Here is a 20,978-nt window from a genome sequence, read left to right as displayed (position 1 = left end):
ACATAAATAATACAGGGTGTAGTAAGGTTAAAGCAATCAAAATAAAGTACCCTCCAAATCACGCCAAAAGATGAAGTTTTGGTGTCAGGAAAGCCCTAAAATGGCATGAGTCTATTTTAACTTTAATTGTGAATTTAAAACTTAAAAAATAGTACAGATTGCACATTATTTATAAATATTTAAAAAATCTTAAAAATAATTGGTCTAGGTAATCTATAACAAAATACACTATTTTTATAACTTGAGTTCTTTTTTTTATAAATATATATATCCTACATCTCGAAGTTGAAATATTGGACAGATTTTCAGTCACAAAAACTTTTCCAACGTAGTATTAACTTGAAATAATCAAATTATGGTAATCTATAGTAAAAAATAGTGCTTGTCATTGATAATTAAGGAAAAAGTTCTAAAATAACGTAGAGGCCCTTGTGAAAAGTTTTCAATCCGTTAATATATATCTCTTATCATGGGAATGAATTGCTATAAAAATATCACCAAACCACGCTGTTGATTGAAAATAACGGTGACTTTGCCCCTTCTAGAAGCCGTTCATAATGGTATGAATTTATGTGTAATAAGTGGGATCTTAATAAATTTATTTTTGAGATAGATTTGGACTCTTAAGTTTTTAGGAAATGTAATCTCTAACCTGAAAATTATAAAAAAAAAAAAATGAATAAATTTTAAAAATTAAAAATAATAATTCTAATAAAAAATATTTAGATCGTTACTTTTTTTATTGTTTTTAAATGGAACACCTACTTGCATGAACGCATAGGTAGAAATGCGGGTCACAACCCCCGCATGAAACAAAATACGAGGGGTAGTTTAGTTATTTTGGTTTCCTATATAAAGGAACCTATTTTTACTTCTTCTTGTGGTCTAGGGTTTTTATTCCCAAAAATTTACAGGTTTTTCGATCTAGGGTTTTGCAATCCCTTGTGCTCTTTCGATGGCTATTTCTGAATCTAAGGATCAGGTGATTCAGTTCTTGAATTCTCAATTTTTAGACGACGAGAAATGGCCCTTTACCAAGGTTAGTGGTCTTTGATTTCTTTGATTTAGGGTTCACTTCGTCTTCTGAGAAATCTGAGGTTTGATTGTCTTTCAACATTGTACATTCATCAATGAGGAATGGAGCTTTAATATGCCTACAGTTTTGAAAGAAATAATTCTTCTGAGATGATGATTAGCTTCATTGGATGATTTCTTCTTGCTGTGGTTCTTTATCTCTTTGTAATTTTTTTTCTGAATTTCCTGGTTTTTTTTAAAGAAATAATGATGAAATGTTCAAGATCCAAGCTTTAGGTTGTGATCGGTTAATATGGATGGGTTAATGAATCTGCGTAATGGCTTACTTGGAAATAGGGTAATTTTGTTTACTAATTGGATTTATATTTAAGTGAAAATGCGTATATAAAGTTTTTTGGTAGGATGGATTTTTTAATTAATTGCTAGCTTGTTAGAATACTCTCTGTGTCTCGGTTTTTTCTCTTTCCTTTTTTATGTGTTATATTCAAGACCATGGTTGTGGGTTTTATAGATGGAGATTTCTTGTATTTGAAGTGATGATTTCTTTATGAATCTGTTCAAATGGTTACATATTTTATGGATTATACCGTATTAATGCACATGAAAATGGTTCGTTCTTCATAAATATTACAGAGAAATTTTTTGTGTACCGCTCGCTGCTTATCGATTTAATTACTTCTTCTGATTTAGTGGTATTTCACAACCTTGTTTCTTGGTGTGAGTGAAACCTGTCAATGTCAAATGTTTGTTGAATCAATCTCTTATGAAGCACAGATATCTGGTTGATAAAAATCTGTAAATTTGAAACTACCCAGCATATTTTCTATTTGAAATTGGTTTTCTCTGTGAATGTTAACTTGGAATGATTATGTTTGGCAGAATGTACTATGGGCTTTCGGGTTGTTTGTCACTTCAGCGGTTGTAATGCACAAATATGGGGAACAGCTGGCAATATGAAGCTGGTGTGGTAGCAACAGGTCTCTCTTGTGGGGATTGACTTTAGGCTAGGTAATGCTCATTTCTATTTGTAATTTTTATGAAAGAACTGAATTTTATGGGGGGAATTTGATCCTGTATGTGTTTTAGAACTTCAGATGCCATGAGGTTAAACTATGAACTGATTGTTGAACTGAATAGAAAGTATCTTTTGAATTTTGTTTTTGGAAATGTGGATAGATTATGTTTATCTGTACTTCTGTATGTGTGTCAATGTGTGTGTGTGTGTGTATGTGTGTGTGTGTGTGAGAGAGAGAGAGAGAGAGAGAGCTTCTTCATATTTTCAAAACCGATTGCTTCTTCTTACTGAAGCTTCTTCTTATTTTCAAAATTAACTGGGTGTTCATGATCGTTTTATCATTTAAAAGTTTCATGTGAGATGTAATGTACTAGGTGATAAGAATTTTAACTGCAAATTCGAGCTGAGTCTTATTAAAAAATTTTCATTACATTCTGAGATTCTTCGTTTTTCTGAATAGAAAATGCTTGTAGATCTTTATATAGCATGTTTGTAACTCTTTATTGTGTGCTTTCTGTCTTCTTATATATCTATTGGTTTCTTTTGCATTCTCTATATGCAGGCGACTGGACTGGAAATGATAGCAGATGACATTCAGGTGATTTACTAAGAGATTGAACGAAATCTTCAGAATTTGTCAGTGAGCAAATCTTTTTCTGTTTTTGGTAATGGAAGTAGCTTTGTTATGGTATTTTCTTAGAATGAAACATTACTTCGAGAGGTTTTCAAGAATGAGTTCATACTTTGGTTTTCAAGAATGAGTTCATACTTTGGCTACGTAAACATTTTTCTGGACACATGTGAATCAACGAATACAAAAGATTTCATTGTATCTGTCACTTGAACATCTCATAAAAGAATTGGATGCAAGCCTCAAGTCAGCTGGGCCGAAGTTTTCATTGAGTCAATGCAAAATGAATGACCCCTCCCCCTCTCCCTCACCAATTGAAAAGCTGGTCTCAAATTCTGTTTTGTACTAGTAAATTAGTATCCACAATTAATGCAAATCTTTGATTTACATGTGCTCATACTGGGGCCTAGACCGATCCCCTGCTTAATCCGATCCGGACAAATTGTAATTGGCTGGCTAACTAGGGAATTTTTTTGTTAATGGAACCAAATAATAATAACAATAATAAAAATAAACCAATGGGTCTTTGCAAGATGTCCATCACCTGCCCACCGGCTCCGAGCTTGCTCGGGTGGCGGTGGCTATGATATTGCGAACCTGGATTAGGTGTAGTGTGCATGGTGTGCATGTTATCGCAGGCAATCCATTCTCTTGCTAAATCAATCCTTTCTTTCTTACTAAAACGGAGATACAGTAGATAGCAATGTCTACTGGCAATATTTCTTTAATCGAAAAAGGCTGTATAATTTTGGTTTTGGTCCAAAAGACGAGCTAAAAATGGGTCAAAGGAAACAGAGCGCCGAAATATCTTCGGATAAGGTTTTAAAAATTGGTGATTTGGATTGGAAGGTTTTAAAAATTGGTGATTTGGATAGGAATTGGTTCATCTAGACTGAGAATTGAAATTGGGGGTCTTGTGAAATTTTGTGAACTAAGCTCTACTTTAATTTTTTTTTTTTATTTTTCCTTATTTTTTTTTAGTTTTTTTATTTTGATGGTTCTTGGACGGGATGATTTATGCCTGGACCGCCGATCAGGACCGGACTTTTTGGAGGCCGGTCACCAAAGTATGTTTTTTAAACCTTGGTGCAGGTATGTGATTGATTTCTATTTGACTTGAAAAAGTAGATTAAAAAATGATTTTTAATCCTTGGTGGACAGATATGTGATTGGTTCGATTTGACTTGAAAACGTGAGTTAAAAACATGTTTACGTATTTTAGGGAGAGAGACAGACGGCGGGAAAACAAGGATTTCATTGCATAATGCTACTAATCAACCTATAAAATCTGTATTAACAGTCTTTTTGATGTTCAATGAGAGATGTATCCAACTACATAAGGACAAAATAGCAAAGAAGAATAAACTTAACATAGGTTTTAAGGAAATTATCAAAAATATACTTTAAATTGTCTAATTGGAAAAAAAAAAAGACCTTCAACTTTCATAAACTGTCTACATTTTTTTTTTCTCATTGTTTGACATTTTTTTTTTTGACCAAAATAGTTTTCACAGTAGTCGTAAGTACTGTAATGATCAGATTAAAAATTACGGTACTTTAAGTCCGTAATGATCAAGGTAAGCATTACAGTACTTTAAAGATCGTAGTGTTTTATGAGTCTCTTTCTCTTTCATTTGTCACATCTGAGCATTATAGTATTTAAAGTATGTTAATGTTTAGTCTGGTCATTATGGTATTTAAAGTATTATAATTCTTTGTTAGTGTTGTAATACGGTAGTCATTACGGTAATACGATTACCGTAAAGGTTATTTTGATAAAAAAAATACCAAAATTGAAAAAAAAAAATGTGATGAATGAAATTTACTAAAGTTGAAGGTTTTTTCATTTTTCAATTAGAAGAAAATTAAAATATATTTATGGAGTAATGATTCTATGAGACCTTTTTGCACCCATGTATGTAGGATTTCAAAGAATCACTATTAAATTTGATATAGATCTTTAGAAAAGTTATCACATAGGTGTGAGACTTGATTTTTTTAGAGATTTATGTTAAATTTAATGGTAATCTTTTAAAATTCTACACATATGGGTGTGGGAGGGTCTCATAGAATCATTACTCATATTTTTTATAATTTCTCGAGTTTTTATGAAGTTTCAAAACGATGAAGTTACCTTTGGGCTTTGGGTCTAGAGAGTAACCGCTACATTTTAATCAAAACAATGAAGTTACGTTTCGGCTTTGGGTCTAGACAGTAACTACTTGGGTTTTTAGCACGTTCTATTTCTACGCAACATTGTCACAAAAAAAAGAAGTAATCGTTTAAGAATTATTATGAAATTTTATTTTTAATAGGGATATTTTGACCTAATTTTTAAGAAAAAGTATATAATAAGACTATTTACTTTTGATGATGGTTACAATTATTTATAACCATCCTACGTAAAATCTGATAATTTGAATGTATTATAAGGTTTGAAAAAATTTCTATTGAACTTTGAGCTTGATTGACAGAAGACATACAGCTACTCAATGTCACATTTAATAGTCAAGATTACTTGTGACTATCTTGTACTTAAGGTAAACGATCTTATTGTATACAATCCCAATTTTAAAGACATGTAATATCTGGAGATTATGAATGTGAATAAATAAATAAATTTTAAATTAAAAATAAATATTTTATTAAAAAAACATTTGGACCGTTTCAAATTGTTATTAGATGGACCGCCGACCTATTTGCATCCATGACCACGATAGAGAGAGAAAGAGAGTTGAAAAACCTGAAAACCATGCTTTTTTGACATTTGAGACAGACACTGACGAAAAACTTGAAAACTATGCTTCTTTGACATTTATTGCATTTACTTGTGAGAGAGAAAACAAAGAAAGTACTGGTAAAACCCCGACTCCTTTATCTTACATCCACCTCTTGGGTATAGGAAACACAATACACCCACTTCCAATTGCCATTAGAAGTCACCATATTCTCGAACTATGCTTTATCTTACATCCACTTCTGAGGTATAACAAACACAATACACGCACTTCAAATTGCCATTAGAACCAACGATATTCTCGAACTATCAATACGCTTACTTCAACCAACCAGACTTTTGACTACAAGTGCATATCACCAAACATAGGGGTCCATACCGATTGCTAACCTGAGAGCTTTGCAGCATGACCTCTCGATAAAAAGGCCATACATATTGGTGGTTTCACCTTGGCCAATGTGAGCGCAGCGGCTGGAAGTGTCCATATCCCATCTCCACATATCAATCCTGAAGCCACGGCTGGCCCTAAGAGATCGGCTTCTCTCTTGTTTAGTCGACCCCATACTGCATTTATCAACGAACCCAATGCCATGTCGATGGCGAAATACGGGCCTATATAAAATGGTATGGACATGGCCATGGGTATGGGAATGTACATGGACACCTTTTTTGGAACCATGTCCTTAATGGAGTTTGTTAATAGAGAGAAAGCAAAGAAACCACCACACAGAGAGAGGCAGTGCTTAGGGAGAGATGAGACCCCACCAACCCCCAAAAGGGCCATCTCTCTATAAATCACACCATAAGGAGCTGGGTATTCCTGCGAAATCCCTACATCAAAAGCTACCCAAAAGAGCCAAAAGGTCAGTGGAGCCAAGATGCAGCCCATGAGGGTGCCCAAGATCTGGCTAGCAAACATGGACCTTGGTGAAGATAAAGTGATGTACCCAGTCTTGAAATCTTGCATCAGGTCTGCGGCTGTTTGCACTATGATCTGATAAAGGAAAAAATGACTACTTCTATTAGAAGTATTTCTTTTTTTGAATGCTATTTAAAGACAAATTCTTTCAATATAAGGACACCATGCACCATAATCCTCATTACTATGTTGAACCCCAATGCTCATGAAAGACATGACTGTCCATGTAATAGGTCTTGGAAATGATGGAAAGAGAGAGGGCCTGCCATCAAAGTTATTTCATGTTATAGCAGGTTTCATTCTCTCTCCATCACTACCCGAAGGTGAAGGGAGAGTGTGTGCCAACAAAACATGCCATTAATGAAGGTTTACATGTATCACATGACTATCATGACCATACAAATCATACCTATACTGTTCTATAACCCAAACAATGGATTGGATGGCGATGTTGGGGGACCCACCATCAAAGAGAATCCCATGTTCTAGAGGGTCCAAAAGTCTCTGTATCACCATCTTAATGGCCATAATTGAGACCTACTTTCATAAGGATTATAGCATGCATCATTTGGATTGTAGGATTTTTTTTTGGGAAAAGTTTATATAAGGTTGCAACTTTAAAATGTAGAATCACATATGCACCTCAAATATCTATCGGAAATGTTGTTTTAATGTTGAAAAATCCCTCTACTCAATCATCTCGACATCGAGATCTATGAATATGAAAAAAAAAAGTTTTTGAATCTCGGAAATAGTGCATCTTGCAACACATTATCTAGACCGTCCATTTTCAAGATTTTCATATATTTATATGTCTACTTGATTTTAACCATTTTTAGAATTTAAAATTATCTAATTAGGTATGAAAATAGATTTTAAGATAATACTAAGAATTTTTTACAACAAAATTACATGCTATGATAAAATTTTAAGGTGCGCGGCAACCTTATAGAAACCACACCTTTTTTTTTTTCCCTCAAATTATTTTGTAAAGGAAAAAGTTTATATAAGGTTGCAACCTTACCTCTACAGCTACGGATGCAACTCAAAAATCCATCGAAAAAGATAGTTTTAATGTTGAAAAACCCTTTGATTGATCATCTCGATGTCGAGGTGTTGACCATGAAAAATAAAAAGATTTAAGTCTCAGAAATAGTGCATTTTACAACATATTATCTACACTATCCATTTTCAAGATTTTCATATGTTTATAGATCTAATTGATTTTGACCATTTTTTAAATTTAAAATTTTATAATTAGATATAGAAATAGATTTTGAGATAATCCTAAGAACCTTTTACGTCAAAATTATATACCATCATAAAATTTGAAGGTTTACCTTACCTCTACAGCTACGGATGCATCCATATGCCAACTGCACCCTCTTGTAAATATAGCCTATTTTTTGATAAGTTATACATCTTTACTTGATAATAGTAATACAGTTTAAAGAGATATTTTGAAATAAGAATTACCATCATGACCCCACAAAGGGCGAGGCCAGCTAAGACCCCACCATCTTGACCAGCCCAAGCTGAGAAAACAAAGATGCCGAGTTTTCCGTAGGTGGAGGCCAGGCTCCAGTCTGTAAGGCCACAACCATAGGCATTGCAAAACCCCAGAACAGGGGCAATGAGGTAGGAGATGAGGATGTAGTACCATTTGGCAGAGGGGAAGATCTTTGGGATTACACCTATTGAGATGGCAGCAAGCGCAGTGTAGCCCGAGGCAGCAAACCACAGAGGTACATGGTCCTTCATGAAGATCTCATTGCGTCGGGCCTTGAGGGGTGGTAGGGACTCATCTGAAGGGCAAAGATGAGAGATTGAGAGAGAGATCATCATAATGGTGCACAAGGTGATGGACATACAGACATACATGTGATCATGCATGCGCACACATGTGCAAGATTACTTCGTTATAGACATGAAAGTTTGCAGGCATGCATGCATATATAAATACATGAGAGAAGGAAAGAGACTATGATGTACATTCTTATGTCATCTCCATCTGCATGCGTACACATTAGCTATTAGAAAACATGTTTAAAATTGAATTTTGGATGACATATTACCTGGCTTGTCATGTGAGAGGGGAAGAGTTGGCATTTGATTCTTTTTTTGTTGTTTGTAGAAGGAAAAGATGCTGACTGCCAATATCTTGAGGAAGTTGTAAAGCCCATCTCCAAGAATTAGTGCTATGGCAATGAAAACCTACAAAATATAAAATATGGCCCTCTAATTAGTAATCTCTTACAAATTTGAAGAGATAAGGTCCATTGTCTAATTAATAATCTATTGAAGAGATAAGGTCCATCGTCTAATTAATAATCTATTGAAGAGATAAGGCCCATTTCAGAGAGGGAGAGATGGAATTTTAACTAATTAAAATAGAAAATACAGATAAGAAATAAACAGTTGATATATACACCTTGTAGCCAAAGAGGCCCTTTACATCTCTTGCCTTAAGGCCAGCTGGGTACCAATCCCCCTCTCTTGTTTTGATAAGGGGCCACAATAGACCCCAAGAAATAGTACCACCAAGCAAGAGTGAGATGTTAATTAGGTGGGGACAAATCATTCCAGCTCCAACATATGTGAGGCTCATATCAGAATAAAACCTGATAATCAAATGATTCAACATAGGTCAGGCTTTTGTCCGTCTCTTGTTATGCTCAGTTTTAGAAGTTGAACCAAGATTTTATAAGGTTGTAAAAGCAAATTGAGAGAGAGAGAGAGAGAGAGAGAGAGAGAGTTCATGATTGAAAAGCAAATTGAGAGAGAGAGAGAGAGAGAGAGAGAGAGAGAGTTCATGATTGAAAAGCAAATTGAGAGAGAGAGAGAGAGAGAGAGAGAGAGAGACTCACCCATTCGTTTGTGCTTTCAAGCCTAAGATGGGGAAATTGCCAAACCCACAGTCCCCATCACCACTGTAGAACCATTTGAAGAAGCTCCAAAGGAAGCTGATTGTAAAGTACTTCCCAAGAAATCTAACTTGTTTCCTGAGCCATGTCGAATAACATGGAGCATAAGGTAAATGAAAAGTGATTGACTAGTGAATAAAAATTACAGAGTAAAAGGGCGATGTTTGAAACTTGAATTTTTCCCAAAAAAAAATAATAATAATCTAGTCGGCGATTTTCCAAATTTTTTCAATTGTTTCAAGTGATTATTCTTCAAAAATCTCCCAACCATTGACTCAATTAATCTAACTGAAGTTTGTCTCTGATTACCAAAAGAAAAAAAGGAGGAAGTTTGCCTCTAATTAGCCTTGTTTTGGACACATGTTATCTGAAATGCCTCATGTTGCTTTGGCTAATTCCTGACCAACTTTAGCTGAAATTCAGCTAAAATTAGCCAAATCTGCTTTTACATCTCTGTCCTCTATATTTCCCTGACCAAATTTAGCCGAATCTCAACTAAATTAGCCAATTAGTCATTTTGGGCACTTTATTCTCTTATTTTAGCTTAGTCTTGGATAAAATTATCCAAGTTCATTGGCTGATTTCAGCCAATTGGGAACCAGGAAATATGACTCATCCTTCTTAGACTTATGCCGATTTTAGTCTGAAATTGAAATTTATGCAGATTTCAGCCTGAAAATTGTATGTTGCTTTTGGTATTTGGCAGGAACCCAAAACAGAAAAGAAAAAGGAAGATAATTGGGTGGCAAGGGTATTGTTTTCAGGCTTCTAAGAGAAAAGCAATGGGTCATAAGAGTTAATGAAGCCATATGAGTTAATGAACTGTAAAGAATGGATGGAAACTCTGAACATCAGTTATTGGTAGAAGGTTAGAGAGAGAAAGAACAAGAGCACATGAATCAAGAAATGGTGAGGGGATTTGAATGCATATGGTTTGGCTTCTGTGCTATCAAAGATAATTGAAGTCCCCAGTGAAGTCAATCTCATGGGTTATGTCAGGATGACATGTTCAGTGCATTTTGGAAATGAAAAGTCTTTATTGGGCATCTAGAAATAGTTGGGTGTTATGATAATAAATATAAAATAAAAGCTAGAAGTCCTTTGCTTCTTTCTCTTCTTCCTTGTGCTTCAACTTTCAAAAGAGACATGGGATGGGAGGAAAATGTAAAAGAAGAGAAGGGTTGGAGAGAGAGAGAGAGGGGGGGGAATAGCTCCAGAGAGAGAGAGAGGGGGGGGGGAACAGCTCCAGAGAGAGAGAGAGAGAGAGAGAGAGAGAGAGAGAGAGAGAGAGAGAGAGAGAGAGAGAGAGAGATGCTTACTTTGCTGTCTTTGCACCTTTGGGAGTGTGAAAGCTATTTATAAGAATTGCAGTAGCAGTCCCACTGGGGTAAGTAAGCTTGTAATCTATAATCATGATCTGCAAAATTGAGACAAAAATAGAAACAGTTGAAAAAATTGAAGAAGAAGTGAACCCAATTGCCCAAACAACCTATTAGTTTTACATGAATGAAAATCTAAGAGTAAATTAAACTTTTATTGTGGAATCATTGCTTTAGCATACCTTTCTCAGAGGAACAACAGAGAAAAGGCCCAAAAAGCTCACTGTGATGATAAAAGCATAGAGCCACGTTAATTGTGGATTCTTAAAACTAGACGGTCCATTGGGACCAGAATCAGTTGGACCAGTTTGATTTCTGCTCCTTTCATCCATGGCAATGATATAACTCCCAAATCCCCCTGTTTATCACACACCAAGAAAACCCCAAATGAATTTTTGAATAAAAATAAATCATGAGAGAGAGAGAGAGAGAGAGAGCAGAATTCAACAAATGGGTCTAAGAGGAAAAGCTGGAGTAAATTAGAATCCACATCCAATAATTGGTCACTCTGTGTGTGTGTGTGTGTGAGAGAGAGAGAGAGAGAGAGAGAGAGAGAGAGAGGGGTTGGGTGAAAGAGAGATTCACCACACAAAACAGAGAGCACATACCACTGAAAGCAATTCCATAGCAAGCAACCACACAAGTTTGAATCACTGTGTTCTCTTGCCTTGTAAATGGCTTTGTAACCACACCCACCCTCTCCAAAAGCTTAGTCCATGTCTTCAAAAGAAAGAACCCAATCAAGCCAGCAGCCACATTCAATGAAGGTATAATACCAGTTGTCAATGAAAGCTTGTGTGTTATTAAGCAGAACAGGGTCCCCATGGCTAAGCTCACAACCAAACCTCTCACTGTAATTTGGTCCCTCCATTTAGGGACCTCAACACCTGCAAATGCATCTTCCTCCATTGATGCATCATCATCCTTCTTCTTCATGCCTTCTTCTCCATCCATGGTCATGGTACCGATTTCTGGGTTCACTTCAGCAGAATCTCAGCTATAAAAGAACTGAGAGAGAGAGAGAGAGAGAGAGAGAGAGAGAGAGAATTCTTCACTTGACTTGCATTTAGAGAGAGACGAGTCTTCCCTGGAATTTAGAGGCAGGAGATGCCTTTTCTTTAAGCTGAATGTCACCACTGAGAAAGGCTGCTAGAGAGAGAGAGATTAATTTTCTTGTAAACTAAGAGAGAGAGAGGGTGAGGTTTGAACGTAGATAACCATTATTAGTGGTTGACTGAAATTGACAGCTTGATTTTATCTCAGAGCCATGGGTGCCTTGCCATTTGTTCATTTAGCTTTTTCACTGAAAGAAAATCTAAACAGGGCTCATATAAATATGGATCGTCTATCTAAAAGCAATTGAAACTAATGGTCTAAGTTTTTTTTAAAAAGATTTATGGTTTTTAGTTTTGAAAATTGATTTACTTTTCATATTCATGATAAAGATTATATATTATTTAAAAATTTAAATTGAATTATATTTCAACGAGAAATTTATTACAGGGCCCACATTTCTACATGTGCAGCCATGGCAGCTGTGTAAAAAAACCCATGGCAGCAGTGTCACTCTACCATATATTTGTATAATTTTTTGTTGCTTTTTTTTAATGGGATTTGGGGTATTTAATGAGCAAAAATGGTTTGATAGGACTGAGGGCTGCGGGCATCCGGGCCTGTCAAAGTAAGTAAAGCCTCACCTCACACCTCATCTAAAATTATAATTCAAGCATTGAAAAACCTTTACATCGATCGATCATGATAGTTGACAAAAAAAAAAAAAAAGATTTTAAGCTCTAAAAATAGTGTATATTATAAAAAAATTATATAGACGGTCTATTTTTATTTAAAAATAAATATTTATAGATATACTAGATCTACAGTACTTTTTTAGTTTTAAATTTTATTGTTGACATTGAAAACTGATTTTAGAGTTATCATGGTAATTTTCTTTACCGAAATTACTTTTTGGACGAAGATTTGAGGCAAGACTTTATTTTCTTTATATAAAGACCAGGCCTTATATAAACCTCATCGTTCAGTAAGAGATGAGGTCAATGCTATGCATCCTGAAACCCTACTCGAAGTGATGGCATGTAAATTTATATTTTGTTTATGATTGTCGAATTTAAAATTTAAATAAATTTTGTAGATTTAACCTGTGAACAAATTCCATGTCACAAAATATAGTTTTTAGAGCTTGACATTTTTTTGCTTGATATACTAATATTGAAGTCGAGATGATTAATTTACAAGTTTTTACAATAATTTAAAGTGCAGCTGCCTGCAAAATAACTTTAATTTATGAAGAGAATGCCCGTTTTGGTTATATAATTGTTGGTGGCCGAGTACTGGGAGTCGACTCTTGGCTCGGGTAAGTCCTATAGGGCCAAAAGGTCCTAAACGAATTAAAAAACATTTGACAAAATAAAAAACATGCCATAAAAGTATATTCAAACCTAAAACACCTTTAAGAAGTTGCGACAAAGTTAAAAAGTAGACAAATATCGATTAAAAAATAGTAAGAATCTAATTTTCAATTTAGAATATTTTTAAAAAATAAAAAAATAAAAAAATATAAAAATGTGATTATGGCCAGAATACTTATTAATCTTTGTTAAATACACCTAAATCATAAAGAAATAATTATATAACATTACTTTATTTTCTATGATTTTTATTTTTAAAATTGTTTTAAATACGATAAGATGTGTCCAAGTGGACTAGGTTGTAGATCATGGCGCAGGGGGCAGGGTAAACGCCAACCCTACGATCACGTCTTGCGTAGGAGAGGACAGACGACGGAGATGGACCGTTTGATTCCTTGTCCAAAGTGTCACTATTGGGATTTGTCGGAGGCGGGTAGATTCCAAGTGGATTAGAAATGGATTCACACGCCAAGGCTGCGTGGTAGAGAGAAGATGCAATATTCTAGAGAGAGAGAGAGAATGACATATAAAAAAAATAAAAATTCAAGAGGGAGATTATTGGAGAGATCTTATCATGAAATATGATTTTCAAATGAGAGATTGTTAATAATAGTGTCATGAGACTAGGCCGAGGCCACTCGGAATCAGCTTGGAGATATATAATCTTACATTCTAAAAATAGTTTAAATCAAATAGATTTATAAATATTTGAAAATTTTGAAAATCAACTGTCTAGATAATTTATTGTGAGATACACTATTTTTAGGATTCAAAATGTTTTTTTTTGTTTTTTTTTAAATTCATACATTTAGATGTTGAGATGATGAATTATATGGTTTTTCTTCAACAAAATAATCTTCTATGACGGATTTTCGATGTACATTTTAATTCTACATTTTAAAGTTGCTGTGATTTTATATAAACTTTTTCCTATATTATAGTACAGAGCTCGCGCGAGATAGTAATGATTGAGACATGAGGAGAAAAGAGTTCAGATTTCGGACTAAACAAATGAGGAGAGAGAAATAGTGTAGGTATGTTAGAGAGAAAAAGAGTGGGAGGGTGTAATTTAGGGGGTATAGACGTTGCCGTAATTGAGTTGGGAGGAGAGGACCGAGGATATATTATCCAGTGGAGAGGCGTGATTTATGCGCATTGGGCCACTTTCTTTGGGGCTTTTTGCCATTTTCCTCCCTCTCTCTCTAACTTTTGTACTTTTTCATTTGAACTCTCTTCCGTGTTTGACTGGCACCTCGTCTTTCATGAGATAAAGGGGCTTGGGTAGTGGAAAAGAGACCGGGTTGTGGGTGGCTTTTATTCTCACTTAAACCACTTTATTAATGGTTTCAAAACATTAACTCTTAAACTATATAGAGGAAATGAAATGTTTCTATACTTTCTTTACCACAGAGAAGATTTATGCTTCTCCTACCATCTAGCAGTCTGATTTTGATCAAGAGATTCACTCACCGTTTGATTTTAAATCCGACATCTCAAAGTATTTTATTTTTAGGCTTTTTTTATATAATTTGTATGAATATGAAATTTGGTATGTGTCATCTTCTCATTGGGGCACACCTATAAAAAATATTAAAAATAATTTTTTAATAAAATATAATGACCAAAATACCTCTCGAATCTTTCAAAAGTATTTTGGTCATTTTATTTTATTAGAAATATTTTTTTTAATAGTTTTCGCTAATGCGAGTTTAACATAGGATTGAACATACAAAATTTGGTGTCAAAGTAGTTTACAGGAAAAAAATAATGTAGGGCCGTGACATTGTGATTGGGGCAATCTTAACGCTCCATTCAGAGTGGAGTTTGATGCTGTAGGGTAAGCATAAAAAGCTTGCCTTTAAGTAATTATATTGTTATTGTTGTATATATTGTCCCTTATGCACAAACATGCTATGCATTTATTCCCTCAGTAAAAGACCTATTGAGAGAATTTTTTGGTCCCAAATTTTTGGATCCACTTAAGACTCACTTGAGATTAATTTTAGACAAAAAAAATAGGTTTCCAGTTTTCAACACTTAGATCTCGCCCTCCAAAAAGTGGATGATCTCTGCTTAATATTGTTTTTTTAGATTCACATCGAGTGCGATCTGACCATTTTTTTTTAATCTTTTTTTTTTTTTTTTTTTCATAGTTCAATGAGTCTAAGAAGTTGTGTCTCCATCAGCCATCAAATTTCGACGATCAGATCAAAAGGTGTGTCATTTAAACCCTCTTGTTTTTCTTAATTTAGTGAATCTAAAGTGGATAATAAAAGTCCAAATGAAGAGAATCCTACTAATGATTAAGCCACTATAAACTTTGCACCCACTAACACACATGATGGATCCTTTAATGGAACTCCTTCTCCTCGCAGGCCCACCTCAAAAGTTTATTTTTGTGGTGGGGTAACATTATCACCAAGTGACACGTGCGAAGTTTATCTTATATGTATTGGTGGTAATCCGGGCCGGTCCCGCTGACTTGGCGGGTCAACCAGAACCAGGTTTGGATATGGGTTCGGCATGGACCCTACCAGGTTGGGATCAACCTTAATATATACTACAATATACAAAATAAACTTGTTTTTTTATTTAATTTTTAGACCATGATCCAGGTGGGATCTAGGTCAAATGACTTGAACCCGACCTAAGTCCAGGTCCGAAGCAAGGTGTAACTTATTCGGGTTGGACCAGCCTGGACCATACCCAGTGCTATGATCTTCCCATATAATAACAAATTTACAATTGAGTACCCCCTCTCTCTCTCATCATAACTTGATATTGCGTGTATTAGTGGTGTAGTCGCACTCGCCCACTCTACAACTTGATTGACGACTCCTACATTAAAAGGGCCTCTCTCTCTACTGAACAAATACTTATTGAAAGATGCAATTGATACGTGAGCACGTATACTATGTATTCTCAGGGTGCATAGTTTATTTCTACTCCTTCGGTCGGAATACCTATTTAGAAGCATATTAAATTTAAAATTTGGGAATCATTTAGTGTAGCTAGATAATTACTCTAAAAAAAAAAAATTGAAATTTGAATTTTCTAACACTTAGATCTCATCGTCTCAAAATTGGATGGTCTCCCTTCAATCTTGAATCAATATTTTTTTCAAGTGCACCTATAGGTTGAAGAGGTTATCTCAAAATTTGAGATCCTAAAATTAATTCTAAATGGGGTTATACCTGAGGGAGTAAATAGAGCAGAATACCATTTGGCTCGATTTATATTATGTTAAAGAGGGGTGTAGTGATCCCCACAAACACATAGCCGAAGTGCGCTTAAAAAGACAGAATTTGAGTTCAAAAATAGTTTTAAAATTGGCGATCTAGATTAGGAATTGGCTATCTAATTTGAGAATTATTATCTTGATCGAGTTCTCCCTTAGAATCACTTAATATTACTTCTGAATTTTTTGTGATCCAACCATGGGCAGGCGATTCAAAAGCCGATTATGGGTTTTAAAACACTGATTTAACCGTCTAAAAATTAGGACGAGGTTATATCCCGGAAATTCATAGTCCTCTGGGTTTTTACCCAAGGTTATATACACACTGGAGCATACATAGGTCATTCTTTCATGACGTTGAGTTAGTTTACCTCCATAATACTTACAAGATTGTCTACTTTTTTATCTTTATGCTTTTTGAGGGAAAGGTTTCTATACTTTTTCTACAACCTAAAAGATTTGAGCTTTCCCTAACTCCAGCCGTCCAATTTTGAACAAAAGAGGCACTCACCGTTTGATCTTAGATCCGACGTCGTAAAATATTTTATTTTTAATATTTTTATACTAATTGTAAAAATATGAAATTTGGTACGTGTCATCTTCTCATTGGGGCACACCAATAAAAAATAGTAGAAATAAATTTTTGATAAAATATAATGACCAAAATACTTTTTGAAACTTTCGAAAGTATTTTGGTCATCTTATTTTATCAGAAACATTTTGTTTGTATTTTTCGTTAGTGCGAGTTTAATAGAAGATTGAACGTACAAAATTTGTTGTTAAAATAGTTTGTATAAAAAATATTAAAAATAAAATAATATAAAAATATGGCATTGTGATTGGAGTAATCTTAACTTTCCATTCAGTATGAACGGTTGGATAAAGAAAAATATATAAATTTTATGCCGTATGGAAAGCGTAGAAAACTTGTCCCATATACTAGGGAAATTTGGTGGTCAATTTTGTTAAACTTTCAAAAGCAATGGCAAAACTGACCGAGGAGTCTTTGACGAGACATTAAATGTTTGTTTTTGGGAACTATACGTCATTAAATTGACTTGTAGCATTTAAAATCAACTTGACTTTCCAAGAAAAGCTAGCTAAATTTAGGCACAGTGTCTGGAAACGTGGGCTAGTTGCACACCCATCGATTCCCATCCTAGCCCAAGATCCGCAAAGGGCTGATTAACAATCTAGCTAACCCAAAAAAAATAAAAGGGTAAAAAATAAACAAAATGATATATATATATATATATATTGTTTCATGCAGGTGGACCACATTTCTGTATATGTGATCCAAAAAAGTGTAAAACATCCATCTTAAAGATAGATGCAAGTAGTTGCTCCATTTAAAAACAATGGAAACTAAAAGTCCAAATATTTTTTTATTAGAATTATTCTTTCTACTTTTTAAAATTCATATTCATGATTTCCATGTTAGAAATTGCATGTCTTTCAAAATTAAGTCTTAAAATCCATCTCAAAAATATTTTTATTAAGAGGCTCGCATTTCTATATATGCAAGCTTAGCTATATATATATGAGCTAGCGTAGTCCAGTGTGCCTACAACTACATATGTACCCAACGGCCCTGATTGAATTTGAGACGATCCAATGATCACGATTGTATTTTGTATTTTAATTTTAATTTTTTTCTATAAATTCAAATCATTTGAAATTTTGGGCATGTGTGCTTTAAAAATAGGAGAATGCAATAAAAATATCAAAAAAATATTTCGTGAGAAATAAATTAATCATAATACCCCCGAAACTTATTTGAAGTATTTTAATTAATTTATATATTATGTATTATTTTTTTGATATTTTTATTAGTTGCGCATTGATAAGATAGACGCTTACAATTTTACGTGATTTGAATTTGTAGAAAAAAAATTAAAATTAAAATACGAAATGAGGTGTGTCTGTCAGATCGGCCCATATATGAACCGTTAGACTCACATGTAGCTATAGGGCATTCACCTATGCTAGCATTTTTATTTTTTTGTTTATGACAATTCTTTTTGTTTAGAACACTCAATAAAACTACCATTACCATTTTTTCACTTTGAAAGATTGCCGGAAGAGTACTTTTATTACCATCTTTATGGACGCCGTAAAAAACCCATTGGTCTAAAATAAATACAGTAAGTGTAGAAATATCCTCGAACGAATCACATTTAAATGTTGAAGATTTTATTTTATTCTCATATTCATGATCATCTTAGCTTAGATTATAAATCCCTAAAACTTTATATTAAAATCCATCTTTGAGATAATTTTTAGAGGGCCCGCATACATAGCACATGAGGCGGCTTACTCATAGAAACCCCATCCCTTATTATAGAGGGGAATCACCGGGACAAAAAAACAACATGGCGAGGTGACAATTTTTCAAGGATATGGTTTCTATGCGGCCAACAGACATATTGTAAAAATGTGGGCTCGAAAATAAATGCATTTTTAAATATAATTTTATATTAATTTTTAGAGAATATATAATCGTTAACATGGAGAGCATGAATATTATGATTTTTTTTTTTAAAAAATAGAAATAATAATTACATTAGAAAAAAATAGAAATAATAATTACATTACTCGGGCTTGGGCCATTGCTGAGCCCTAGTTATCCTTAGTTGGAAATCCAACTTGAGGATCTTAAAAAAATTTAAAAAATTATAAAAAATCCCAAAAAAAAGAAATATAAATTTGACATGTTTATTTATATTATCCATCATTTTGGTAAAGATTGAAAATATTTTAGTTATGAATACTTACTTTTATAAAAATACTCTTAGTCACAAACTCATTTTTTGAAATCTATTTTTCGCTACCTTTTTAACCACAATTAGTTGTATTTTGTTAATTCATTTTTTTGGGATTTTTGTTTTTTTAATAATTTTAAGCTACTACAATAACTCGGCCCAACTCAAGCCGAGTTACTGGGATTTGGGCGAGTACTCGGCTAGGGAATGGGCCGAGTAGTCAGCACGAACCATCATGGTATTGGAGAATCTCAAAATGTCTTTTTTTCTTTTGCCTTTTAAATGGGCTAGTTTTCCACAGGGTCATTTTCCCGTATATAATTATTGACAACATACAATAATTTGGAAAGCAAAATAAGATACACATTAGGAAAAGAAAAAGAGTGTTTAGGTTTTTGGATGCCAGCTTGCAAGGCCTATGGTCTTTAGATTGATAGGGAGGGGTATCACGAAGAGAGCTGATTTCCGGGTTATTTTCCCGTATATAATTATTGGTAAGATTTTTTTATAAGTGTGCCCCAATGAAAAGATGGAACATACCAAAAATTATATTTATACAATTTGTATTAAAAAATTAAAAATAAAGTATTTTGAGATGTCAGATCTAAGATCAAACGGTGAGTGACTCTCTTGATCAAAATTAGATGGCTGGATGGTAGGGGCAGAATAGAACTTCTATAATGTAGGGGAAGCATAGAAACCTTTCCCATTTCTTAGAAGCCTGTACATAACCAGTTAGAGATAATAGAGTCGGTTTCGATTTAAAATCCGGATATCAAGCGTAAATTTTGCAAAAGCCTGGCACACTTATGTAAAAAATAGGACTTAGTGCCTTTTAAGTTTAGGTGCGGTTTGTATAGAGCTTGGGCTCTAAACAATCAAATTAGAGCCTACCTTCAAATAGTGTTGAGAAATATGATTTCAATACTGGAAATCTTTTTGATAGCCTTAAAATATATCTTCATCTTTATTTATAAAGTTTAAAGCTTAAAAAATAATGTAGATCGAGAGATCTATGAAAACTTGAAAATCTTGAAATTTGACGGTCCAAAAGTGTGTTACAAAATACACTATTTCCAAAACTTGAAATCCATTTTTTTATCATGTCCATGCATCTTGATACCGAGATGATGAATTTGAGGATATTTGGGCATCAAAACAATATCTTCTAGTGAAACTTTTGAGGTAGGCTCGAATTTGATTGTTTAGAGCCTCGGCTCTATATAAATTTTTCCCTTTGAGTTTGGATGTACCCAAATTTGATATTTTTTTGGATGTGAAGTAAAAAAGATTGAAATGGTAGCTAGACTGATAATTTGGATAACATCATATAAAGTTCATCCTTACCTAAAAAAATTACAATCTAGTACCAAAAAAATTTGAACCGGACTCAATTGTTTTTTGTTCAATATTAAAAGATTTTTTTCAACTTTTTTAGCTAGTCGAATTGGTCAAATTCGATTGATCCAACTAGCTAAAACTAATCAAATATTGATTTTGATTAATTTTTAACTAAACTTAATTATTACCTTAAATGAGATTGTCCAAAGCATCTATCCTAAGTTCAGACCACATGTTCTATCCAATCTTGATAACTATGGCATTAGTACGGCCTTTCGCCATGGATGCCTAAGTCTCTTATTTTTCCTCTGCCAACCCCCTCTCTCTCTCTCTCCATTGGGTCTCTCTTTCTCAACTCCTCATCTCCACTTACTTTGATGACTACAACTGCTTTTTGAGCCCGTCAATCCTCTATCCTCCAGGTTTGCCTGAGCTTCACAACAAAAACCCCCAAAGTAGGGTTTCTCCTTGCTCCCCACTTGTGGCCTCCTTGCCATCCTTGACTTTCTTTATCCCCATTTACCAAGGTTGAAAAAATAAATTGGTGGATCGGCAATTTGAATAAGGGAAT

At 34.1% G+C, this 20,978-nt stretch overlaps 1 protein-coding gene and 2 long non-coding RNA genes across 3 annotated transcripts; 2 read left to right on the top strand and 1 right to left on the bottom strand.

The window, feature by feature from the left end:
• The first annotated feature begins 878 nt into the window (after nucleotides 1–878).
• LOC18435768 (uncharacterized) lies at nucleotides 879–2,927 on the top strand. The gene is made up of 3 exons (XR_966715.3): nucleotides 879–1,039; nucleotides 1,915–2,043; nucleotides 2,613–2,927. It is a non-coding gene; the product is annotated as an uncharacterized LOC18435768 (long non-coding RNA).
• A 2,542-nt stretch (nucleotides 2,928–5,469) lies between these two features.
• LOC18435767 (putative metal-nicotianamine transporter YSL14) lies at nucleotides 5,470–11,630 on the bottom strand. The gene is made up of 8 exons (XM_088849442.1): nucleotides 11,249–11,630; nucleotides 10,823–10,998; nucleotides 10,581–10,678; nucleotides 9,205–9,339; nucleotides 8,769–8,958; nucleotides 8,413–8,551; nucleotides 7,814–8,142; nucleotides 5,470–6,412 (listed from the first exon to the last, which is right to left on the bottom strand). Exons 1-8 carry the CDS (start codon nucleotides 11,598–11,600, stop codon nucleotides 5,804–5,806), a joined length of 2,028 nt encoding a protein of 675 aa, XP_088705568.1. The 5' UTR covers nucleotides 11,601–11,630; the 3' UTR covers nucleotides 5,470–5,803.
• On the top strand, nucleotides 9,240–10,378 carry LOC148780027 (uncharacterized). Its single transcript, XR_016042503.1, has 2 exons — nucleotides 9,240–9,370; nucleotides 9,968–10,378. It is a non-coding gene; the product is annotated as an uncharacterized LOC148780027 (long non-coding RNA).
• Nucleotides 11,631–20,978: the final 9,348 nt, after the last annotated feature.

Source organism: Amborella trichopoda, chromosome 10 (assembly GCF_054954075.1).
Source record: "Amborella trichopoda isolate Santa Cruz 75 chromosome 10, AtrichopodaSantaCruz75HAP2 v2.0, whole genome shotgun sequence".
NCBI lineage: Eukaryota > Viridiplantae > Streptophyta > Magnoliopsida > Amborellales > Amborellaceae > Amborella > Amborella trichopoda.
This window is presented reverse-complemented; position numbering and strand designations above follow the sequence as displayed.

What these genes read in the sequence shown, in the direction of transcription:
- LOC18435767 (XM_088849442.1), bottom strand. Translation starts at nt 11,600, where the DNA reads ATGACCATGGATGGAGAAGAAGGCATGAAGAAGAAGGATGATGATGCA. An exon ending in AAAGGTGCAAAGACAGCAAA is followed by an intron (nt 9,340 to 10,580) that starts GTAAGCATCTCT and finishes GACATGGCTCAG; the next exon opens with GAAACAAGTTAGATTTCTTG. An exon ending in AGGGCCTCTTTGGCTACAAG is followed by an intron (nt 8,552 to 8,768) that starts GTGTATATATCA and finishes TATATTTTGTAG; the next exon opens with GTTTTCATTGCCATAGCACT.